The 20,416-nt window shown below is 56.7% G+C and overlaps 1 protein-coding gene across 2 annotated transcripts; it reads left to right on the top strand.

Moving 5' to 3' along the window:
• The first annotated feature begins 1,441 nt into the window (after window positions 1-1,441).
• On the top strand, window positions 1,442-13,483 carry LOC120388412 (cytochrome P450 2A13-like). 2 transcript variants are annotated; one of them, XM_039510227.1, is made up of 9 exons: window positions 1,442-1,672; window positions 2,086-2,248; window positions 4,281-4,430; window positions 5,044-5,204; window positions 5,905-6,081; window positions 6,610-6,751; window positions 8,856-9,043; window positions 10,824-10,965; window positions 12,451-12,572. In XM_039510227.1, exons 1-9 carry the CDS (start codon window positions 1,493-1,495, stop codon window positions 12,552-12,554), a joined length of 1,407 nt encoding a protein of 468 aa, XP_039366161.1. In that variant the 5' UTR covers window positions 1,442-1,492; the 3' UTR covers window positions 12,555-12,572. The 2 variants fall into 2 exon arrangements, with proteins under 2 accessions (XP_039366161.1, XP_039366160.1); XM_039510226.1 differs by lacking the exon at window positions 12,451-12,572 and adding an exon at window positions 12,579-13,483 and having other exon boundaries at window positions 1,443-1,672.
• The last annotated feature ends 6,933 nt before the right edge of the window (window positions 13,484-20,416 follow it).

Genomic DNA, 20,416 nt, shown 5'->3' with positions numbered 1-20,416 from the left:
CTCAGCTGCGAAGCAAAACCAGCGTAACTCCCGGTGCAGACAAGGGGAACTGGGGGCTCCTTCCAGTCCAATGTCCTTGGCTGAAGCGTTTCCGGGCTCGGGTGGCTAATATCCCCCCCCAACCCCCGAGCACGATGTTTGGTCAAGTTGGAAGTGGCCCGATGGTGTTGTGGAGACAAAACTACACAGGATCTTTTCGGGGGCAAGACAAAGATGCCATATTTATTATGGTAACAATTTGATTTAAGACCAATAACTAATATCTTAATCCTTCTACACACACATTATACCTAATACACACACACACACACACACACACACACACAGAGTCACACACACACACACACACACACACACACACACACAGAGTCACACACACACCCATCAGATGTTCTGCAGCTGCTGCATACTTACCAGTCCTGGACATAGCTTGAGTCTGTGGCTTGATTTCCCAGCTTGGGTTCATAGCTTGTGGCGGTAACTGGCCAGGAAAGCCGGGCGCAAGGACGAGCTGGGTCTCTGTTGGGCCTGCACCGATGCCCTTCCATGCTGGCAGCAGAACGTTACCCTCCAAAGTCTCCCATCTCACCCGTCCTTTTTGTAGGCTTCAGTTTGAACAAGAGTCTATGGGTCTTGCTGCCTCTGGGTTTGGTGACTGATCACCCATCAATTGCAGGCGACTGTCAGCCTGGGACCTGGCTTTGATCTTCCTTCTATTGCACCTTTTCTGTTTAGGGTGGACTCTGCTTACGTTGTCAGGGCTCTTGTCTGCAGCTTCAGCCGGTGGGGTTTGAACTCCATTTCATCAGGACAGGCTGGGGCTGGAGGTTGATTCCATCACCCATACATGCCGCAGTCACACAGCTAAACTAAACTAATAAGATTACAGCAGGGTTTGCAAACATGAAGGTTGGAGGAAGCTTTTACAAAATGGAGCGAGTGTTTTAAAATGGGCTTTGAATTACAATATGGCAAACGGTGAACAGAAGTTACAGCGTAGGCAAGTGTAGTGACTGGTGAACAGAAGTTACGATACTGAAACAGGGCAAGTCTCAGTGATTTAAGCAGGAATTGGACTGAGAGTGAAACTTACCAAGGCAGCTGACTGAACAGCGCTGGCTCTTAACAAGCATTTTCATAGTCAATTAGCCAGTTATTGGGGTAACCGGTTTTATGAATGAACGTTGTTTCATTCACAAAACTTTACTTCTGAAGTTACATTAATAAAGTGAACAATTAAAACCAATTTCATTGATCAGTTCTACAATGGGAGGACGGACAAACTGACTCTGCTGGAACCTTTGTGTCCCGGGAATGCTGAATCCCTTGTTCCACCAGCCCTCCCCAGGGGTGGAGGGAAGCCAACCCTCAGTTGCACAAGTGGGTTGTGCAAGAGGCAGCGATTCCAGAGCCCTGCCGGCTGGGTATATAACCGCCTGCAGCGCTGGATTGCGGAGAAGGGCAGTGGAGTGGAGGAGGCTCCCAGCCAGCCATGGATCTGCTGGGAGCCGTCACCCTGTTCCTGGTCATCTGCCTCTCCTGCCTCCTGCTCCTCTCCACCTGGCGGCAAATGCAGGGCCGGGGGAAAATGCCCCCAGGGCCCACCCCGCTGCCCCTCCTCGGGAACCTGCTGCAGGTCGAGCTCAGCAACATGCGCAAGTCGCTGATGAAGGTAGGTGGGCTCGTCCCGGGACATCCCAGGGAGCCCTGACCCCATGAGGGGCTCTCCAGCTCCCACCAATGCCCCCTCCGAGCCGCCAACCTGCTCAGCCCTTAGGAACTTTCTTCTGGGTATCTCTGGGGCTGGGGGTGGTGTGCTGGGGAGGGGCACTGGGGCAGTGCAGGATGGAGGGGGAGGTGTCCGGGGGGAGGGGCAAAGAGCAGGCTGGGCTGGGGGTGGGAGGATCTTGGGGTGGGGATGGGTGGCAGGGAGGGGAAAGGCAGGGGATGGGGATGGGGGAGCGGGGGATGGGCAGGCATTGGGGTGGGAAAGGGGTGCTCTGTGGGGGGTGAGGAGGGGCAGGGCCCGTGTCTGTGTGTCCCCGACGCTCCGTCCCCCCGGCCCACACGGCGTCTCCGTCTCAGTTCAGCGAGCGCTACGGGCCCGTCTACACCCTCCACCTGGGCTCCCGGCGGGTGGTGGTGCTGTGCGGCTACCGGGCGGTGAAGGAGGCCCTGGTGGACCAGGCCGAGGACTTCAGCGGGCGCGGGAAACAAGCCACCTTCGACTGGATCGCCCAGGGCTACGGTCAGTCACGGGTGCGGGAGGGGAGCGAGCCCCGGGGGCGCAGAGGGGGCAGCTCCCAGCCGGGGCAGTGTCGCTCAATGCCGACCTCGACCTGCTCCATCTAGGGACCTGCCCAATAGCTTGGGGCAGAGCAGAGCAGGGGGCTGGCTGGGCCGTTCCCAGCAATCCTGGAAATATCTGTCTTTATGTAACCACCGATTGACGCAGGGACCAGCCTCCCACCTGTTAGATCCTGGGAGACAGAGCCACCGCTCAGCTCCGCCGGGCTATGGCGAGGGAGCGTCTCAGTTCAGTCGTCGATCTGTGGAGTGGGTCCAAATTCAATTGGAGGGGGGGAGGGATTCTCATTTAGATGGGGGGGCATCATTTTAAAAAATCCCCCCTCCACATTTCATTTGGCATTTTGCACTTGCTCCCCACCCCGAAGGAAAAAGCCTCAATAAACTTTCAAAACTCAGGAGTGGTCAGCTATTGAGTCCTCATAAGAACATCAGAGCGGCCAGACTGGGTCAGACCAAAGGTCCATCTAGCCCAGTGTCCTGTCCTCCGACAGTGGCCAGTGCCAGGTGCCCCAGAGGGAATGAACAGACCAGGGGATCAGCCAGTGACCCATCCCCTGTCGCCCATCCCCAGCTTCTGGAAAACGGAGGCCAGGGACCCCATCCCTGCCCAGCCTGGCTAGTAGCCATTGATAGACTTGTCCTCCAGGAATTTATCTGGTTCTTTTTAAACCCTGTTATGGTCTTGGCCTTCACAACACCCTCTGGCAAGGAGTTCCACAGGCCGACTGTGCGCTGGGTGAAGAAATACTTCCCGTTGTTTGTTTTAAACCTGCTGCCTGTTAATGTCATTGGGTGACCCCTAGTTCTAGTGTTATGAGAAGGAGTAGATAACACGTCCTTATTGACTTTCTCCACACCAGTCAGGATTTTATAGACCTCTATCCCATCCCCCCTTAGTCGTCTCTTTTCCAAAATGAAAAGTCCCAGTCTTGTTAATCTCTTCTCATACGGCAGCCGTTCCATCCCCTAATCATTTCTGCTGCCCTTCTCTGAACCTTTTCCAATTCCAATGTATCATTTTGGAGATGGGGCGACCACGTCTGCTCGCAGTATTCAAGCTGTGGGCGTGCCATGGATTTATACAGAGGCAACATGATATTTTCTGTCCTATTAGCTCTCCCTTTCTTAATGATTCCCAATGTTCTGTTTGCTTTTTTGACACCGCTGCACATTGAGTGGATGATTTCAGAGAACTATCCACAGTGACTCCAAGGTCTCTTCCTTGAGTGGGAACAGCTAATTCAGCCCCCATCATGTTGTATGTACAGGTGGGAGGATGTTTTCCAATGTGCATCACTTTGTATTTATCAAGACTGAATTTCATCTGCTGTTTTGTGAGATGCTTTGGTAGCTCCTTGCAGTCTGCCTGGGACTTAACTATCTTGACTAGTTTTGTATCATCTGCAAATTTTGCCACCTCACTGCTTCCCCCTTTTCCAGATCATTTATGACTATGTTGAACAGGACTGGGCCCAGCACAGACCCCTGGGGGACACCTCTATTTACCTCTCTCCATTCTGAAAACTGACCATTTATTCTGACCCTTTGCTTCCTGTCTTTTAACCAGTTACTGACCCATGAGAGAACCTTCCCTCTTATCCCGTGGCAGCTCACTTTGCTTAAGAGCCTTTGGGGAGGGACCTTGTCACAGGCTTTCTGGAAATCGACGTGCACTATATCCACCGGATCCCCCTCGTCCACATGCTTGCTGACCCCCTCAAAGAATTCTAGTAGATTGGTGAGGCGTGATTTCCCTTTACAACAAATATGTTGACTTTTCCCCAACAAACTATGTTCATCTGTGTGTCTGGCAATTTTGTTACTATAATTTCAACCAGTTTGCCCGGTACTGAAGTCAGGCGCACCGGCCCGTAATTGCCAGGATCACCTCAGGAGCCCTTTTAAAAAATTGGCCTCACATTAGCTACCCTCCCGTTATTTGGTTCCTTCTGCTCTTTTGCTCGCCCCAGGCGTGGCCTTCAGCAACGGGGAGAGAGCGAAGCAGCTGCGGCGACTCTCCATCACCACGCTGAGGAACTTCGGGGTGGGCAAGCGAGGCATCGAGGAGCGGATCCTGGAGGAGGCGCAGTTCCTGCTGGAAGCCTTGCGGGGCACGAAAGGTTTGTCTGTGTCTTGTTCCTCCAGTGCCGGGGCCACATGAGTCAGGGGGGCTCCAGACCCCTAGATGGTGTGAACTGGCCATAGCTCCACTGGGGTCAATATGGGGCCAGCCCCACAGCATCAGTTAATCAGCCATCTCTCCACCCCACACCAATTAACTTCAGAGAAGGGTTTGTCTGTCACTCCCAAAGTGGTTTACAAAGGTGGGTGGGGAAACTGAGCCATGGGTCATCCCGGCAGGGCTCGAGCGAGGCATTCAGGAGATCTCTGTTCACTTCCCAGCTCTAGGACAGACCCCCGGTCCTGCCGAGAAGGGGGGTCGGGAACAGGGTGAAGACGGTGCGGTGCTGAGATGCCCCCGGTCCTGGGAAGCAGAGTGGGGCAGAGCCACCGATGGCGCTGCTGGCTGGGGGGAACCAGTCCAGTGTTCGCCTCTCGGCTTCGTGGCCCCCTTTGCTCAGGGCGGCGCTTGTGTCCACGTGGCAGGTGGCCGCTGCGAGATCATGGAGAAGGGGGTCCCTGGGGACCACGGGGGCTGTGGCAGCAGAGACGGTCCGTGGCACAGCCCCCCGGCTCACCTGTGCCCCACCCAACGCTGGTTGTACCCCCTAGGTTTGCCCTTTGACCCCACCTACTTCCTGAGCCGCACGGTGTCCAACGTCATCAGCTCCGTGGTCTTCGGGGACCGGTTCGACTACGAGGACGAGGAGTTCCTCTCCCTGCTCCACATGATCAATGAGAGCTTCCGCTTCACCGCCACGGCCTGGGGGCAGGTACGCCGGGGGGGGCACCCCAGGCCACGTCCCATGGCTCCAAGACCTGCCTGCCCCGGGCTGCGGGATCAGGGGGAGCGCTGGTTAGCTAGGGGAGCGGAGGGGGATGTGAGAATGCTGGGAGGGCAGCGAACAGGAAAACCTGGGACCAGCAGTGATGGGTGTGAAATAGATAAATGAGAAGGTCGGTGGGTGGACAGAGCGTGTGAATGGAGATAGATAGATAGATAGATAGATAGATAGATAGATAGAGGGGGTGTGGGGATAGATAGATAGATAGATAGATAGATAGATAGATAGATAGATAGATAGAGGGGGTGTGGGGATAGATAGATAGATAGATAGATAGATAGATAGATAGATATAGGGGTGTGTGGGGATAGATAGATAGATAGTGGGGGTTTGTGGGGATAGATAGATAGATAGAGGGGGTGTGTGGGGATAGATAGATAGATATAGGGGTGTATGGGGATAGATAGATAGATAGATAGATAGAGGGGGTGTGTGGGGATAGATAGATAGATAGAGGGGGTGTGTGGGGATAGATAGATAGATATAGGGGTGTATGGGGATAGATAGATAGATAGATAGATCGATCGATAGATAGATCGATCCGTGGGCTGGGGATGGATATAGGCAGACAGATTGGCTCTCAACCCACCCTGTGTTCAGCGGGGTCTCCGCTCTCCCTGCCCCCCAGCTCTACGAGATGTTCTCGGGCACCATGCGCTACCTGCCCGGCCCCCAGCGCGCAGCGTTCAAGCAGCTGGCAGGGCTGGAGAAGTTCATCGAGAGGAAGGTGAAGGCGAATCAGGAGACCCTGGACCCCAGCGCCCCTCGGGATTTCATCGACTGCTTCCTGGTCAAAATGCAGCAGGTACCGTCCGTAGCCGGAGGGGACGGCTCAGCTTGGTCGGCATCAGGCCTGAGAGACCAAACGGCCTGATTGTAACCAGGGGTTCAACTGGTAACGGGGTCAGTTCAGGCCTCAAACCTTCTGGGGCAGAGAAATCGAGCCCCAGAGATAGCGAAGAACAAGAGGCTTTGGTGAAAGCACTGGGCTGGAACTCAGGAGATCAGGGCTCTGCCACTGACCCCCCCCACCCATGTGGCCTTAGTCGAATCACGGCATTGCGTTGTGCCTCAGTTTCCCCACCTATACAATGGGGATGGAGAGCCATCCTCTGAGACTGTGAGCTCCTTGGAGCAGGGATTCTCCCTCAGTCTATCACCCACCCCAACAGGGGCCCTGAGTTCGGCTGGTGTCCATGCAGCTCCCCACACTAATGGGCGCTGACCTGGCGTCTGTGCAGTGCACTGGAGTCCCGGACGGATTCCGTTCCCAGCCACATCCCCAGAGTTCTCACAAGCATCCTGGCATTTTTTTTCTCTCGCTCTGTTAAAGGAAAAGGAAAATCCTTCCTCTGAGTTTTTCCTGAAGAACATTGTTCTGACGGCGCTCAACGTCTTCTTCGCCGGGACGGAGACCGTCAGCACCACCCTGCGCTACGGCTTCCTCCTCCTGCTGAAATACCCGGAGATCGAAGGTAACTGGAAGGGGGTGTGATGGGTTGGGTCACAGAGACCCCCTTGGGACTGCCACCTGGTGAGCTGAGACTACCACTGAGCCTGTTTTCCCTGCCAGCCTGGGACTCCAGAACCCTGCCTGGTTGAGCCAGACAGGCCAGCCTGCTGCAACCCAGCCCCAGGGTCTGAACCACACCCCCCACAAGCTGCAGAATTAACTGAAAACAGCGTAAGAAGTGCTCCTGCCTCCAGCACCCAGACACCCAGCTCCCAACGGGACCCAAACCCCAAATGAATCTGTTTTACTCTGTATAAAGCTTATACAGGGTGAACTCAGAAACTGTCCAGTCTCTATACCACTGGTAGAGAGATACACACAGCTGTTTGCTCCCCCAGGAATTAATCACTTTGGGCTGTATAAGTAGGGGCATTGCCAGCAGATCGAGGGACGTGATCATTCCCCTCTATTCAGCACTGGTGAGGCCTCATCTGGATACTGTGTCCAGTTTTGGGCCCCACACTACAAGAAGGATGTGGATAAATTGGAGAGAGTCCAGCGGAGGGCAACAAAAATGACCAGGGGGCTGGAGCACATGACTTATGAGAAGAGGCTGAGGGAACTGGGATTGTTTAATCTGCAGAAGAGAAGAGAAGAGGGGGGATTTGATAGCTGCTTTCAACTACCTGAAAGGGGGTTGCAAAGAGGATGGATCTAGACTGTTCTCAGTGGTATGAGATGACAGAACAAGGAGCAATGGTCTCAAGTTGCAGTGGGGGAGGTCTAGGTTGGACATTAGGAAAAACTTTTTCACTAGCAGGGTGGTGAAGCACTGGAATGGGTTACCTAGGGAGCTGGTGGAATCTCCTTCCTTAGAGGTTTTTAAGGCCCGGCTTGACAAAGCCCTGGCTGGGATGGTTTAGTTGGGGTTGGTCCTGCTCTGAGCAGGGGGTTGGACTAGACACCTCCTGAGGCCCCTTCCAACCCTGAGATTCTGTGATTCTATGAAGTCACCAAGCAAAATAAAACAAAACACGCAAGCCTGAGCCTAATACGTTAGGAAACTGAATCCAGGTAAATCTCCGCCTCAGAGATGCTCCAATCCGCGTCTCCTCCCTAGCCTGGCCCGATCCTTCCCCGGTAACAGCCCCTGTTAGCCCAGCTCAGGTGGTGCCTAGGGGGGTTCTCATGGCTGCAGCCCCCTTGTTCTGCTCCACCTCCGTTTACAGCTTTGGCCCAAGGCGGGAATCCTTTGTCTCTCTGGGTCCCCCCCCCTTCTCAATGGAACAGCCCCAGGTTTAAGATGGATTCCAGCACCAGGTGACATGGTCACATGTCCTGTGGGGACACCCACCCCCCCCCGCCTCCATCCTTCCGGCCTGACTCCCAGGAAGAGTTGGGAGTAAACAGCCATTTACACCCAATTGTCCTGTGGGAGCCGTCAAGATTCCAAGCCACCATTCGTGGCCCCACTTTGCATAATGACAATAGGCCTCAGGGTTCTAGTTCCTGTTCCCAGTTCCAGATACAGGCCTGGTCCGTGGCGGGAGCTTTGTCCCGACCCCTCACCAGAGCCCTTTCGCATGGAGCATATTCCAGATGCTATATATTCACCCTCATTAGCATAGTTCCATGAAATCGTATGGAGTGTGACATCACAGGGGGACAAAGGAACCACAAAGGGCCGGATCCTCAGCTGGTGTAAATCAGCCGGGCTCTGCTGAGGGCAGCGACGGTTCTTCCATTTACACCAGCTCCGGATGGGGCCGGTCAGTCACAGCTCGGCAGCGAGTTTCACATGGGAGCAGGGTCCTGTCTGTGTCGCTCCATCGTGAGTCAAAGGAAGCCGGCGGTCAGGGAACGCCGGGTCAGCCGGGTCAGTGTGGCTATTTCAGATTCCAATTCTAGGGGCCGGATTCTGATCTCAATTCCCCCGGGGCTAATCCACAGCCACCCCCTGACGGCAGTGGGGGCAGGGCCAGATTCTGATCTCGGTTCCCCCGGGGCTAATCCACAGCCACCCCCTGACGGCAGTGGGGGCAGGGCCAGATTCTGATCTCGGTTCCCCGGGGGTCAGCCTGGATTCGCACAGGGCCCCCCTTTGAGCTGTGCTGACGTCTGTGCAGAAAGGATCCACGAGGAGATCGACCGGGTGATCGGGCGGAACCGCGCCCCGAGCATGGAGGACCGGAGCCGGATGCCCTACACCGACGCCGTCATCCATGAGTTCCAGAGGTTCTGTGACGTCATCCCCATGGGCCTGGCGCGCCGGGTGACCAGGGACACCCAGTTCCGGGGATACACTATTCCCAAGGTAGGGTCCTGGGGCGTCCATCCCCCACCCCGCCCCATGGCTGTGCAGGGCTCAGCATTGCCCCAGTGCGGTGCAGCGGGCAGCGGGGTGGTCTGGAGCTCAGGATGCCTGGGTTCTCCGCCTGCCTCTGGGAAGTCGTGTGATCTAGCGGGCTGGGCCCCGGACTGGGTCTTATGAGACCTTGTTTCTGTTCCCAGCCCTGCTACAGGACCGCGAGTGACTCTCTTTCCCTCCCACCCTCTGTCTGGGTCCAATTCCCAGCTCTGCCACTGACTCATCATGTGACCGTGGGCATTGTTCTGTGCCTCAGTTTCCCCATGCTGTTAATGAGCTTTTGTTTGTCTATTTAGTCTGGGAGCTCTTTGGGGCAGGGAGTGTGTCATAAACAGATAGTTAAGGGTTAAGGTCTCTTTTACCTGTAAAGGGTTAACATGCAGTACCTGATGACCACCTGACCAGAGGACCAATCAGAGATGAGATAATTTCAAATCTCTGTGGAGGGAAGCCTTTGTCTGTGTTCTTTGTTAGAGCTCTCTTTGGATCTAAGAGAGGTCAGGCATGTCTCCAAGTTCTCCTGGAGTAGTTTCTACTATTTAATAGTGAGTATTAATTAGAAAGGCGGATTAGTCTTTTAAGTTGCTTTCTATATTTGCAATTGTGTGTTTGCTAAAGGAAATTCTTTATTCCTGTTTGCTGTTACTTTGCTTTTACTGAGAAAGAAAGGAGGGGGGATTCTCTCCAGAGATTGATAAGTTTAGACCCTGTATTGTTCCATCTTGGTTACAGAGACAGTGACTTTTCTTTTTTTATTCTTTGATAAATTCTTTTCTATTAAGGACTTGGTTTGTCTTTCCTTGGGTGGATTCTCAGGGAAAGGGGAGGGGGAGGCATCCCTCTGTAGTTAGATCCCGGTGTCTCTCCTAGGAAAAGGGAGGGGGGAGGAAGCAGGAGGGAATGGTTTATTTCTCCTGGGTATAAGAACTCCATGGATTTGGGGCTCTTGGGATTCCCTAGGATTTTGGGGAAGGACTGTGTCCCAATCCACATTTCCTGATTGGGTGGTGGCAGCTTTTACTAGAGCTAAACTAGGATTTTAGTTTAGAGGGAAACCAAGGCAGGTCCCCACATTGGAACCCAACAGCTCCAAGTGGGGGTGAGACCTATGACAGAGTGTCTCTCACCATGTCTGTGCAGTACGTTGCATGATGGGGCCCTGATCTCGGCTGGGGTCTGGGTGGCGCCCGGCGCGACGGGGCCCTAATCTCAGTCGGGGTCTGGGCAGCGCCCGGCACAGGGGGGCCCTGATCTCGGTCTGGGCACCTGGTACTAATCAGCGTAGGTCCATCAGCTGGGGATCTGGCCCACTGTGTCCTGTGTTTACTGTTGGTTTTCCCAGAGTGTCTAGGAGCCCCAGTCACGGACCAGACCCCACCGCGCTCGGTGCTGTACATGCACAGAACACAAAGATGCTGCTCCACAGAGCTTATAGTCCAAGTATTGGACAACAGCTGTATGCAGGGGCAGCATGGTTCAGTGGTGAGAACGAGGAGTCCTGGGTTTCCTTCCCTACTCCGGGAGCAGCCGAGTGCAGTAGCTAGAGCAGAGGCGTTGGGCGACACCAGATATGAACCTTGGATTCTGGCCTCTCCTGGCCGCTCGAATTTTGATATTTGCTTGTATTGCAAATGCCTCCCGTGGTTAGAATGACCCTAAATCCTGTCCCAGTGCTGTGGGTTATCTGTGTTTAATCCCTGCTGCTTGTTGCCTTCTCCTCCCGCAGGGGACGGAGGTGTACCCGATGCTGGGATCCGTGCTGTATGACCCCACGCAATTCAGCAGCCCCGACACCTTCGACCCCGGCCATTTCCTGGATGGCAACGGCCAGTTTAAGAAGAGCGACGCCTTCGTGCCCTTCTCAATAGGTACGAATCCCTCCGCAGCGCTCGGTTCCCAGAGTCCCAAGCAGCGAGATCCGGGCCTGGCCCGGCCGCCCGGCCACTAGACCTCACCCTGCGTGCAGAGAATTGTGAGAATTGGAGTCAGTGGGGCCAGACCCCCAGCTGGTGTAAATCAGTGTCACTCCACTGGAGTCAGTGGGGCCAGACCCCCAGCCGGTGTAAATCAGTGTCACTCCACTGGAGTCAGTGGGGCCAGACCCCCAGCCGGTGTAAATCAGTGTCACTCCATTGGGGTCAAGGGGGCCAGATCCCCAGCCGGTGTAAATCAGTGTCACTCCACTGGAGTCAGTGGGGCCAGATCCCCAGCCGGTGTAAATCGGTGTCACTCCATTGGGGTGAAGGGGGCTGTTCACACACACTCCGGGGTAGGTCTGCGCTGAAGCCCCGTGGGCACTCGGGGCCTTGTGAGCAGGGCCCGTCTCTCCCCGGGGGTCTGTCCAGCGCCTAGCACAGTGGTGCCCTGACCTCGGGTGAGGCCGATGGACACGCCTGGGTAATTACCGTCTGTGCCATCCCATGGGAGTAGCCGGTTCCTTTTCTCCGAACCAGGCTCAGTCGTGTGCCCCTCGCTCCGGTGATGCCAGGCTCCCGGTGGCGTGATCGGGTGGGTTCCTGCCCAGGGCGCCGTGGGGAATATGGCCTTGGAGTAGACAGGGGACGTTACCTCTGACTGCAGCATTGCTGAGCCCGGGGCTGGGACGCCGCGGCCGGTTCCAGTGTCCAGGCCTCCCACGAGGTGCTGACAGACGAAAGGGTTCGGAGAGGAGCACCAGGCTGCATTGGTCTGGGGAAGCCGCTGTACAGAGACTCCAGGAGCTCAGGAGAGAGGAGGTTAAGGGGCGATTTGATCCCCGGCTCTCAGCACCGCCTGGGGGAGGAGGGTTCTGACAGCCGCGGGGGCCCTAATCCAGCAAAGGCCGAACGGGACCAAAGACTGAAAGCTGCAGCTTGGTGGTAAATCCCAACTAGAAATAACGGGCCAGTTTTTAACACTGGGTGGAATTAGCCCCTGGAACGGGGGCGGGGGGGCGTCTCCGTCGCTTGGTGCTGCAGAGCCAGGCTGGCTGCCTTTCCGCAAGAGACGCTTTCGCTGAACACAGATTATTGGGCTCAGTCGCGGAAGTAACTGCGGGAGATTCTCCTGCAGCTGCTCTGCTGGGGTCAGGCTAGATGATCTCAGTGATCCCTTCAGACTGTAATATCTCCCTCCTGAGCGTGTTATTTCTCCATCCTCCGGGTCCTCGCCGTCCGTCCCGGGTCAGGGTCACTGAACAGATCAGGGGGACTTTTCTCCCCTGTTGTTCGCCCAGCTGAAGGGCTCAGAGCGTCCAGCCGCTTTCACAAAGTCAGTGACTGTCTGGAGCTCAAAGATCTGCCTCATTAACCCCTCCCAGCACAGCTGCCCCCTCTACGGTTCTTCAAACGAACGGTGCCTACTTTCCCCAACAGTCACCACCGCCACTGCTCCAGACTGGGGCAGAGTTTGGACAAGGGGAGAGACCCCCTCGCAGAGTCCCACCTGCCCCTGGCACCCTGCTCCGGCCGGGCCATGACGCCTCCTTTGTCCTCTCGCCTAGGGAAGAGGTATTGTTTCGGGGACATGCTGGCACGCATGGAGCTCTTCCTCTTCCTCACCAGCATCCTGCAGAACTTCCGCTTCCGCTCCCCCGTGGAGCCCAAAGACATCGACATCTCGCCGAGGCTGGTCGGGTTCGCCACCCTGCCCCGCAGCTACGAGATCTGCCTGGTCCCGCGCTAGGAGCAGACGGGATCTCCCGGGGCAGCCTTGGGGAGGGGGAAACACAAAGGAACCAGCCCTTTATTAGGTGGAGAAGTGGCACTGTCAGGAAAAGGAGCTAACGCGGGGGTCTGGCTGTGTGAACGTGCCGCGTAGGGCTGGCTGGTAGCTTGTATTTCCCCCCTGCGCCAGGGAATCCTGGCTCCCCGACACCTTTACACCCCCCCACCTCCCGTCCTTGGCCCGGGCTGCTCCAAAATCTGTTTCCTGCTGGGCCAGTCCCTTGCTAGGCTCGTAGCCAGGCCGTGAGGCAGAGCAGCGCGGTGCTTTGGGATCCCCAGAATACCCGCTTGCTGCTCGCACTAGGAGGCCGACTTTGCAGCCAGCGCCCTGCTCTCCTGGTGGAGTCAGCAGGGTGCAAACCGCACCCGACCGGGAGATCCTGAATAAGCAGCAGAGCCCTGACTACGCAGTGAGAAATCGGTCACGTTTCAGTCTGGAAATGTGCCAGAAATCAGCCTCGGTCCGGAGCCGCGCTCGTGAGAAGCGAAGAGGCAGCGGGTGGGGCAGGCGGGTTATCGGAACCGGGCGGCTCTGACCTCATGGCTGCAGGGCCGGTTTCACGGTTTCGGTCACTGCGCCGCTCTGAGACGCTGTTCAGTTTCCTCCTGCACTAACACCCCTGGTAGTTGGCTTCGCTGCCGCCTTTCAATTAGCTAATAAATTGGAGTGGCTCTGACCCCACTCATTTGCGGAGCAGAGATTGTTGATTGCCAACCAGCCTCTCCCCGGAGCAGGTGGGCGGAGAGTGGGTGACAATGGCTGACACCGGCCAGCAGTAAATTGTTGCTGCTCTGGGGCCAGGGAAGGCCGTGCCGCCCGGAGGGGGGACTCTTCATGGCAGTGCAGGCATCGCTCTTTGGGGCGGGGACAGGCTCCCACCCAGGATCTATGCCGCGCCTGGCACAACAGGGCCCTGATCCCGGTCGGGGGGGGGTCACTTGCACCAGTGCAAAGGGGAATGTAACGCGCTCCAGAGGGGTCCAGCTTTGCGCTCACTTTGTCCCGGCGTACGAGATGCTGAGTGGGGGGGGGGGGGAGATCAGTTCGTTTCAATCTGAAAGTGGATTTTTTTCACCAGAATGAAAAACCAAGAAAAACCCACCCAAAATGGAAAAACAAACTTCCAAACAGAATGAAAAGGCGAAACACGCGCTGGGAAGGATCAACAGCTGCTTTGTCGGGGGGCGAAGCGGGGAGGAATCAAGGTTTTTTTCAGACCAAACTATTTACTGAATTTGACCCAAGTTCATGGACAGTTTGGCTGCCCCCAACTCTGCATTTCTGGGGCAAATTCACTATTCACTGGAAAACCGTCCCCCAGCGTTAGAGCCGCCCCCGGGCACAAAGCGGGGGGGGGAGCGCCCCTGGATCCTTGGACGGGTGCCTCGGCCCTGCTCCATGGACATGTGAGCAAAGGGCAGCGAATGTTCCCAGAACCAGCTCCCAGGGGCAGGACACTCTGGCCCCACGTGTTGGCAGCAGCCGCCCCGGCCTTTGGCCAGCCTGCACGGAGAGCTGGTGCGAGCCAAACCCACAAAATCATGAGGATTTGTGATGCCGAAATCCTGTGCTTTTCACATGGCCCTGGGCCAGGGGTTTTCAACCTTTTGCCATTTGCAGACCCCTGAAAAATTTCAGCTGGAGGTTTGGATCCCGTTAAATCTCAGCCATAGTCTGCGGACCCCCAGGGGGCTGCGGCCCACAGGTTGAAAACCTCTGAAGTAGGGCAAAAGGTCAGACGCTGCTGCTGCGGCATCACCACAAAACCCCCTAAAGGCCATGGCCTCATTCACGTTTACCCCTCCCTGTGGCTGCAGCTCCCCTTTGCGGGTCTTTGTGTTAGTTAGAGCAACCTCAGGGCTACCCTAACTCAGGTCCTGCCCTGTGGGCCCTGGGGAGCAGAGAATAGCCACGCAGCCCTGTGCTCTGGCCACGCCCCTGAGCTGACCCCTGCGCCAAGGGTTGGGAGCAGGCCCCTTACATCAGCTCCCACATGCAGGGGGAATTCTCAGGGGCCGTTTCCTCCACATCAAACCCCCTTTACACTGGCCCTGAGGGGCCCCAGGGTGACAGAATCAGGCCCATTGGCTCAGACTGTGACCTGAATTACCATGTAGGAGCAATTCCAACCCAGGAAGAAAATGGAAATTTCATAAGAGAATCCGGTTAGACTGGGAGCTCTTTGGGGCAGGGACTGTCTCTGGGTCTGAGCAGCGCCTGGCGCGTCAGGGCTCTGATCTCGGTCGGGGTCTGGGCAGCGCCCGGCGCGACGGGGCCCTGATCTCGGTCGGGGTCTGGGCAGCGCCCGGCGCGACGGGGCCCTAATCTCGGCCGGGGTCTGGGCAGCGCCCGGCGCGACGGGGCCCTGATCTCGGCTGGGGTCTGGGCAGCGCCTGGCGCGTCAGGGCTCTGATCTCGGCTGGGGTCTGGGCAGCGCCTGGCGCGTCAGGGCTCTGATCTCGGCTGGGGTCTGGGCAGCGCCTGGCGCGTCAGGGCTCTGATCTCGGCCGGGGTCTGGGCAGCGCCTGGCGCGTCAGGGCTCTGATCTCGGCCGGGGTCTGGGCAGCGCCCGGCGCGACGGGGCCCTGATCTCGGCTGGGGTCTGGGCGGCGCCCGGCGCGAGGGGCCCTGATCTTGGCCGGGGTCTGGGCAGCACCCAGTGCGACGGGGCCCTGATCTCGGTCTGGGGAATGACCCAAGGGCCTTTGCCTTTCTTATCCGTGCGCTTTCATCAATCATTAACCCTCATCCCGTGTGGCCCCATCAGAATTCACCCAGTGCCGTGGGGTCAGCGCTGGGGGCACCTGTTAAAGTCCATGCCGGAGGCTGACGTGGCGCATGAGCAGGTCACAAGCCTTAGGCCCTGTGACGAAGTGGGACTGTTCGTACGGGGGGGGGGGCTGGGGGGCTGGGTGCAGATCTTAAGTATCTAGCAAAGCACAAGGCCAGGGCACCCGAATGCCTGACGCTCTGTCTCCGAGCAACTGATGGCCGGGCCCCTCCCTGCAAAGGTGCCAGCTGCAGGTGTTGGAGACAAAGGGGTCAGGTGACCTCCTGGCCCGGGAAAGAAGCTGAGCAGAGAGGAGGGGCCGGAGGGGGGGGCAGACTGGAGTTGGCTGGGCAAAGGAGGGGAAGCACAGACAGGGCTCTGATCCCCGATGGGGGCTGTGGGGCTCCTGGGGCCCCAAGATGGACCTAACCGGGGGGATCCTGTTATCTGTGCCTGCAAGACCCTGTCCTGGACTGTGTTCCTGTCGGCTAAATAAACCCTCTGCTTTACTGGCTGGCTGAGAGTTACTGTGAATCGCAGGAAGCTGGGGGTGCAGGACCCTGACTCCCCCACTCTCCGTGAAAGGCCCCGATTCAGGAATGCGTTTAAGCATGTGCTTGAGCCCATCGCTACTCAGGCCAGCCCAGGAGCACACAGGATCGGAGAATCGTGGGACAGGCAGGGACCCCGAGAGGTCATCCAGCCCTGTCCCCTCCACGCCCGGCAGGGCTCACTGTTATCTAGCCCATCCCTGAGAGGAGTTTGCCCAACCTGCTCTTCAAAATCCCCAATGACGGCGATTCCACAACCTCCCTGGGCTGTTTATCCCAGGGCTTCACCACCCTGACGGTCAGGAAGTTTTTCCTAATGTCCAACTGACACCGCCCTGGCTGCAATTTAAGCCCATTGCTGCTTGCCCTGTCCTCAGAGGTTAACAAGAACTTGTAACAACCCTTTGTGTTCACATCCCATTGGGGGCCAGTTCAGCGCTCTGAAAGAGGGGGATTGCCCAGATCGGGCCTTTGGAGAAAATTCCAGGCAACGCATCTGAGGGCCCCGTCGGCGCCTGCCTCCCCGAAGAACCTCTGGTAAGCCCAGGAGGTGAGCAATACGGGTGAGCCATTGTTCCCGTCTCACAGCGATGGAGGGATGAATGATGGGTGTGAATGGGGGTAGATAAATGGCTCTGTATGGGGATGGATGAATGGATGAATGAATGATGGGTGTGAATGGGGCTGGAAGGATAGAACAGATGGCTGGATGGTTGATGGGTGTGAATGGGGGTAGATAAATGGCTCTGTATGGGGATGGATGAATGGATGATGGGGTTGAATGGGAATGGGTGGATGGATGATGGCTCTGTATGGGGATGGAAGGATAGAACGGATATATGGCTGATAGGTGTGAATGGGGGTAGATAGATGGCTCTGAATGGAAACGGATCGATGGATGGATGGATGAATGGATGGATGGATGATGGGTGTGAATGGGGGTAGATAGATGGCTCTGAATGGAAATGGATGGATGGATGATGGGTGTGAATGGGGGTAGATAGATGGCTCTTTATGGGAATGGATGGATGGATGGATGATGGCTCTGTATGGGGATGGATGGGTGATGGGTGATGGCTCTGTGTGGGGATGGATGGATGGATGGATGGGTGATGGCTCTGTATGCAGATGGATGGGTGATGGGTAATGGCTCTGTGTGGGGATGGATGGATGGATGGATGGATGGATGGGTGATGGCTCTGTATGTGGATGGATGGGTGATGGCTCTGTATGGGGATGGAAGGCTAGCACGGACGGATGGATGGATAGATGGATGGATGGAGGCTCTGTATGCGGATGGATGGGTGATGGCTCTAGCACGGATGGATGGATGGATGGGTGATGGCTCTGTATGGGGATGGATGGGTGATGGCTCTGTATGGGGATGGAAGGCTAGCACGGACGGATAGATGGATGGATGGATGGAGGCTCTGTATGGGTATGGATGGGTGATGGCTCTGTATGGGGATGGAAGGCTAGCATGGACGGATGGATGGATGGATGGATGGGTGATGGCTCTGTATGGGGACGGAAGGCTAGCACGGACGGATGGATGGATGGATGGATGGATGGGTGATGGCTCTGTATGCGGATGGATGGGTGATGGCTCTGTATGCGGATGGATGGGTGATGGCTCTAGCACGGATGGATGGATGGATGGATGGATGGATGGGTGATGGCTCTGTATGGGGATGGATGGGTGATGGCTCTGTATGGGGACGGAAGACTAGCACGGACGGACGGACGGATGGATGGATGGATGGATGGAGGCTCTGTATGGGGATGGATGGGTGATGGCTCTGTATGGGGACGGAAGGCTAGCACAGACGGATGGATGGATAGATGGAGGCTCTGTATGGGAACGGATGGGTGATGGCTCTAGCACAGACGGATGGATTCTGAGGCGCGATCAGATGTCTACGGCTCAGGTTTGAGGCACCTGTCTGACTGCACTGCAGCTCTGGGTTTGGATTCGATGCCATCCAATCCCCCCCCCACATCACTCTGGCCAGCCATCCCCTGCGTGGAGGCGATGCCCCCGCTCTCTGCCTCACCCTGTACCCGCCCCGGTGCTCGCGTCTCTGCAGCTGAGTGCGGCGTTCAGGCCGGCGTTCCTGGTGTCCGTCGGCTCCAAGCGGGTGGCGCCGTCCAGCTGCAGCGGGGTCACTGCGGCACTAATCCACGGCCGGGCTGAGTGTGCCGGCAGGGGGGCTTCCCGCCAGCTGGCAAGGGCCACGCAGGACTCAGTACAACTCCAGCCGGTGCAGATCCCGGGGCCGGAGCCTCAGCGAGTGTAAATCAGCCTGGCGCCATTGGGACGGTGCCAACAGCCACCCGCCGAGGGTCTGCCTCAGCGACGTCCGTGGAGCCAGGCGCACCGGTGCGGGGGTCTGGCCCCACTCCCGCCCATGGAGCTCTGGCTGCTTGACACCCGCGGAGGGTCTGGCCCCATTGACCCCAGCGGCGCAGTTACCGTAGCCAGACCCACAGGGGTCTATTGACCCTGCCGTGGGCAAAGAGACCCGAGTGCGAGTGACGCTCTATGGGCTTTGCTCCTAGTCATTCCTAACGAGATTATTTCTAGTGACTGTTAATTGCTAACACTCTGCCTATTGTGGGTAGCAAAGCTTTACATTCACTTAGTCCTAATTATAACATGCTCCTGTTAATTGCTGATTCGTTCTATTATTGGCATTCATGCTCAATAAATAACAGTTGCTACTAATTGCTAACTATTAATAACTGGGTCTATTAAGTGCTAATTACTAATTAATACTTGTTAATTGCTAATAATTAATTATTGCTTTTTAACAATCCCTAATTATTAATTTCCCATGTGCTTAATTAGCAGGGTGTGGATTTATTAATTGTGAATACATGCAAATTGCTAATCGTTTATTGATTTTCAACTGTCGGTAATTACTCATGGCTCACATGCCTACAAGGTGCTTTGTCTGTCATCAGCATTAACTGTTAATGAACACTTGCTAATTGCAGTTCGCTATTTGCTAATCATTGTGGATCATTTTCATCAGTCGTTACATTTACTCACAGCTGACCTCCCGAGCGGCCCAGCTGCGCCTTGCTCGCTAAGTACGTAACGGTGTCATGGCGCTTGCTGGGCCCCAGGCAATCCCTCCATCTCCGCTCCGCTGCCTCGCCACCAGGTTCTGCACCTCGACGCCAAGGAGTTTAAACCCCCAGATAAATTTAACCCCAAGTGTTTCCTGGACGAAAACTGCACCTTCAAAGAGAACAGGGCCTTTGCGCCATTTTCTGCAGGTAGGATGCAGACCCCATCCAAGATCAGGCACCGTCATGCTGGGCACTGCCCAGACCCCAGCCGAGATCAGGGCCCCGTCGGGCCAGGCGCTGCCCAGACCCCAGCCGAGATCAGGGCCCCGTTGTGCCGGGCGCTGCCCAGACCCCGGCTGAGATCAGGGCCCCGTCGGGCCGGGCGCTGCCCAGACCCCGGCCGAGATCAGGGCCCCGTCGGGCTGGGCGCCGCCCAGACCCCGGCCGAGATCAGGGCCCCGTCGGGCCGGGCGCTGCCCAGACCCCAGCCGAGATCAGGGCCCCGTCGGGCCGGGCGCTGCCCAGACCCCAGCCGAGATCAGGGCCCCGTCGGGCCGGGCGCTGCCCAGACCCCAGCCGAGATCAGGGCCCCGTCGGGCCGGGCGCTGCCCAGACCCCAGCCGAAATCAGGGCCCCGTCGCGCTGGGCGCTGCCCAGACCCCGGCCGAGATCAGGGCCCCGTCGCACCGGGAGCCGCCCAGACCCCGGTCAAGATCAGGGCCCTTTTACCAGTGAAGGAGCCTTACACAGTAATATCCCGAACCTCTATTTATTTATTAACAATCACCAAAGCAGGAGGCACCCGCTGCACATACACTGCTCGCCGCTCCCTACAGGCCAGACAATCTTTTCCCGGTGGCCAGTCACAACTAGATCGTCTGGGGACTCCAGCTTCTGCCCGGTGTCCTTGGCAGGGGATTGAGGTCTGGCAGCTCTGAGCTCGGGCTGGGGCCTGGAGTTGGTTCCAAAGAATTTCCTTTTGGACCCCAATTTAAATTGTTAAACGTGAGTCCTGCTTCGCTAGACCTTCACTAAGCGTTTTACTAAAATGTTCCAAGCGAATTCTGCGTCCAATCCTAACAGCAAAACAATTCTTCACCCAACCCCAGCCCAGCCCCTTAGTGGATCTAAACTTTCCAAAACGAGACAGGAACAACCTCCCAAACTGAGTTATACAACAGAGAACAACAATCGCAGAACCAGCCAGAAACCACACAG

The sequence above is a fragment of the Mauremys reevesii genome, linkage group 22 (genome assembly GCF_016161935.1).
Source record: "Mauremys reevesii isolate NIE-2019 linkage group 22, ASM1616193v1, whole genome shotgun sequence".
Taxonomy (NCBI): Eukaryota; Metazoa; Chordata; order Testudines; family Geoemydidae; genus Mauremys; species Mauremys reevesii.
This window is presented reverse-complemented; position numbering and strand designations above follow the sequence as displayed.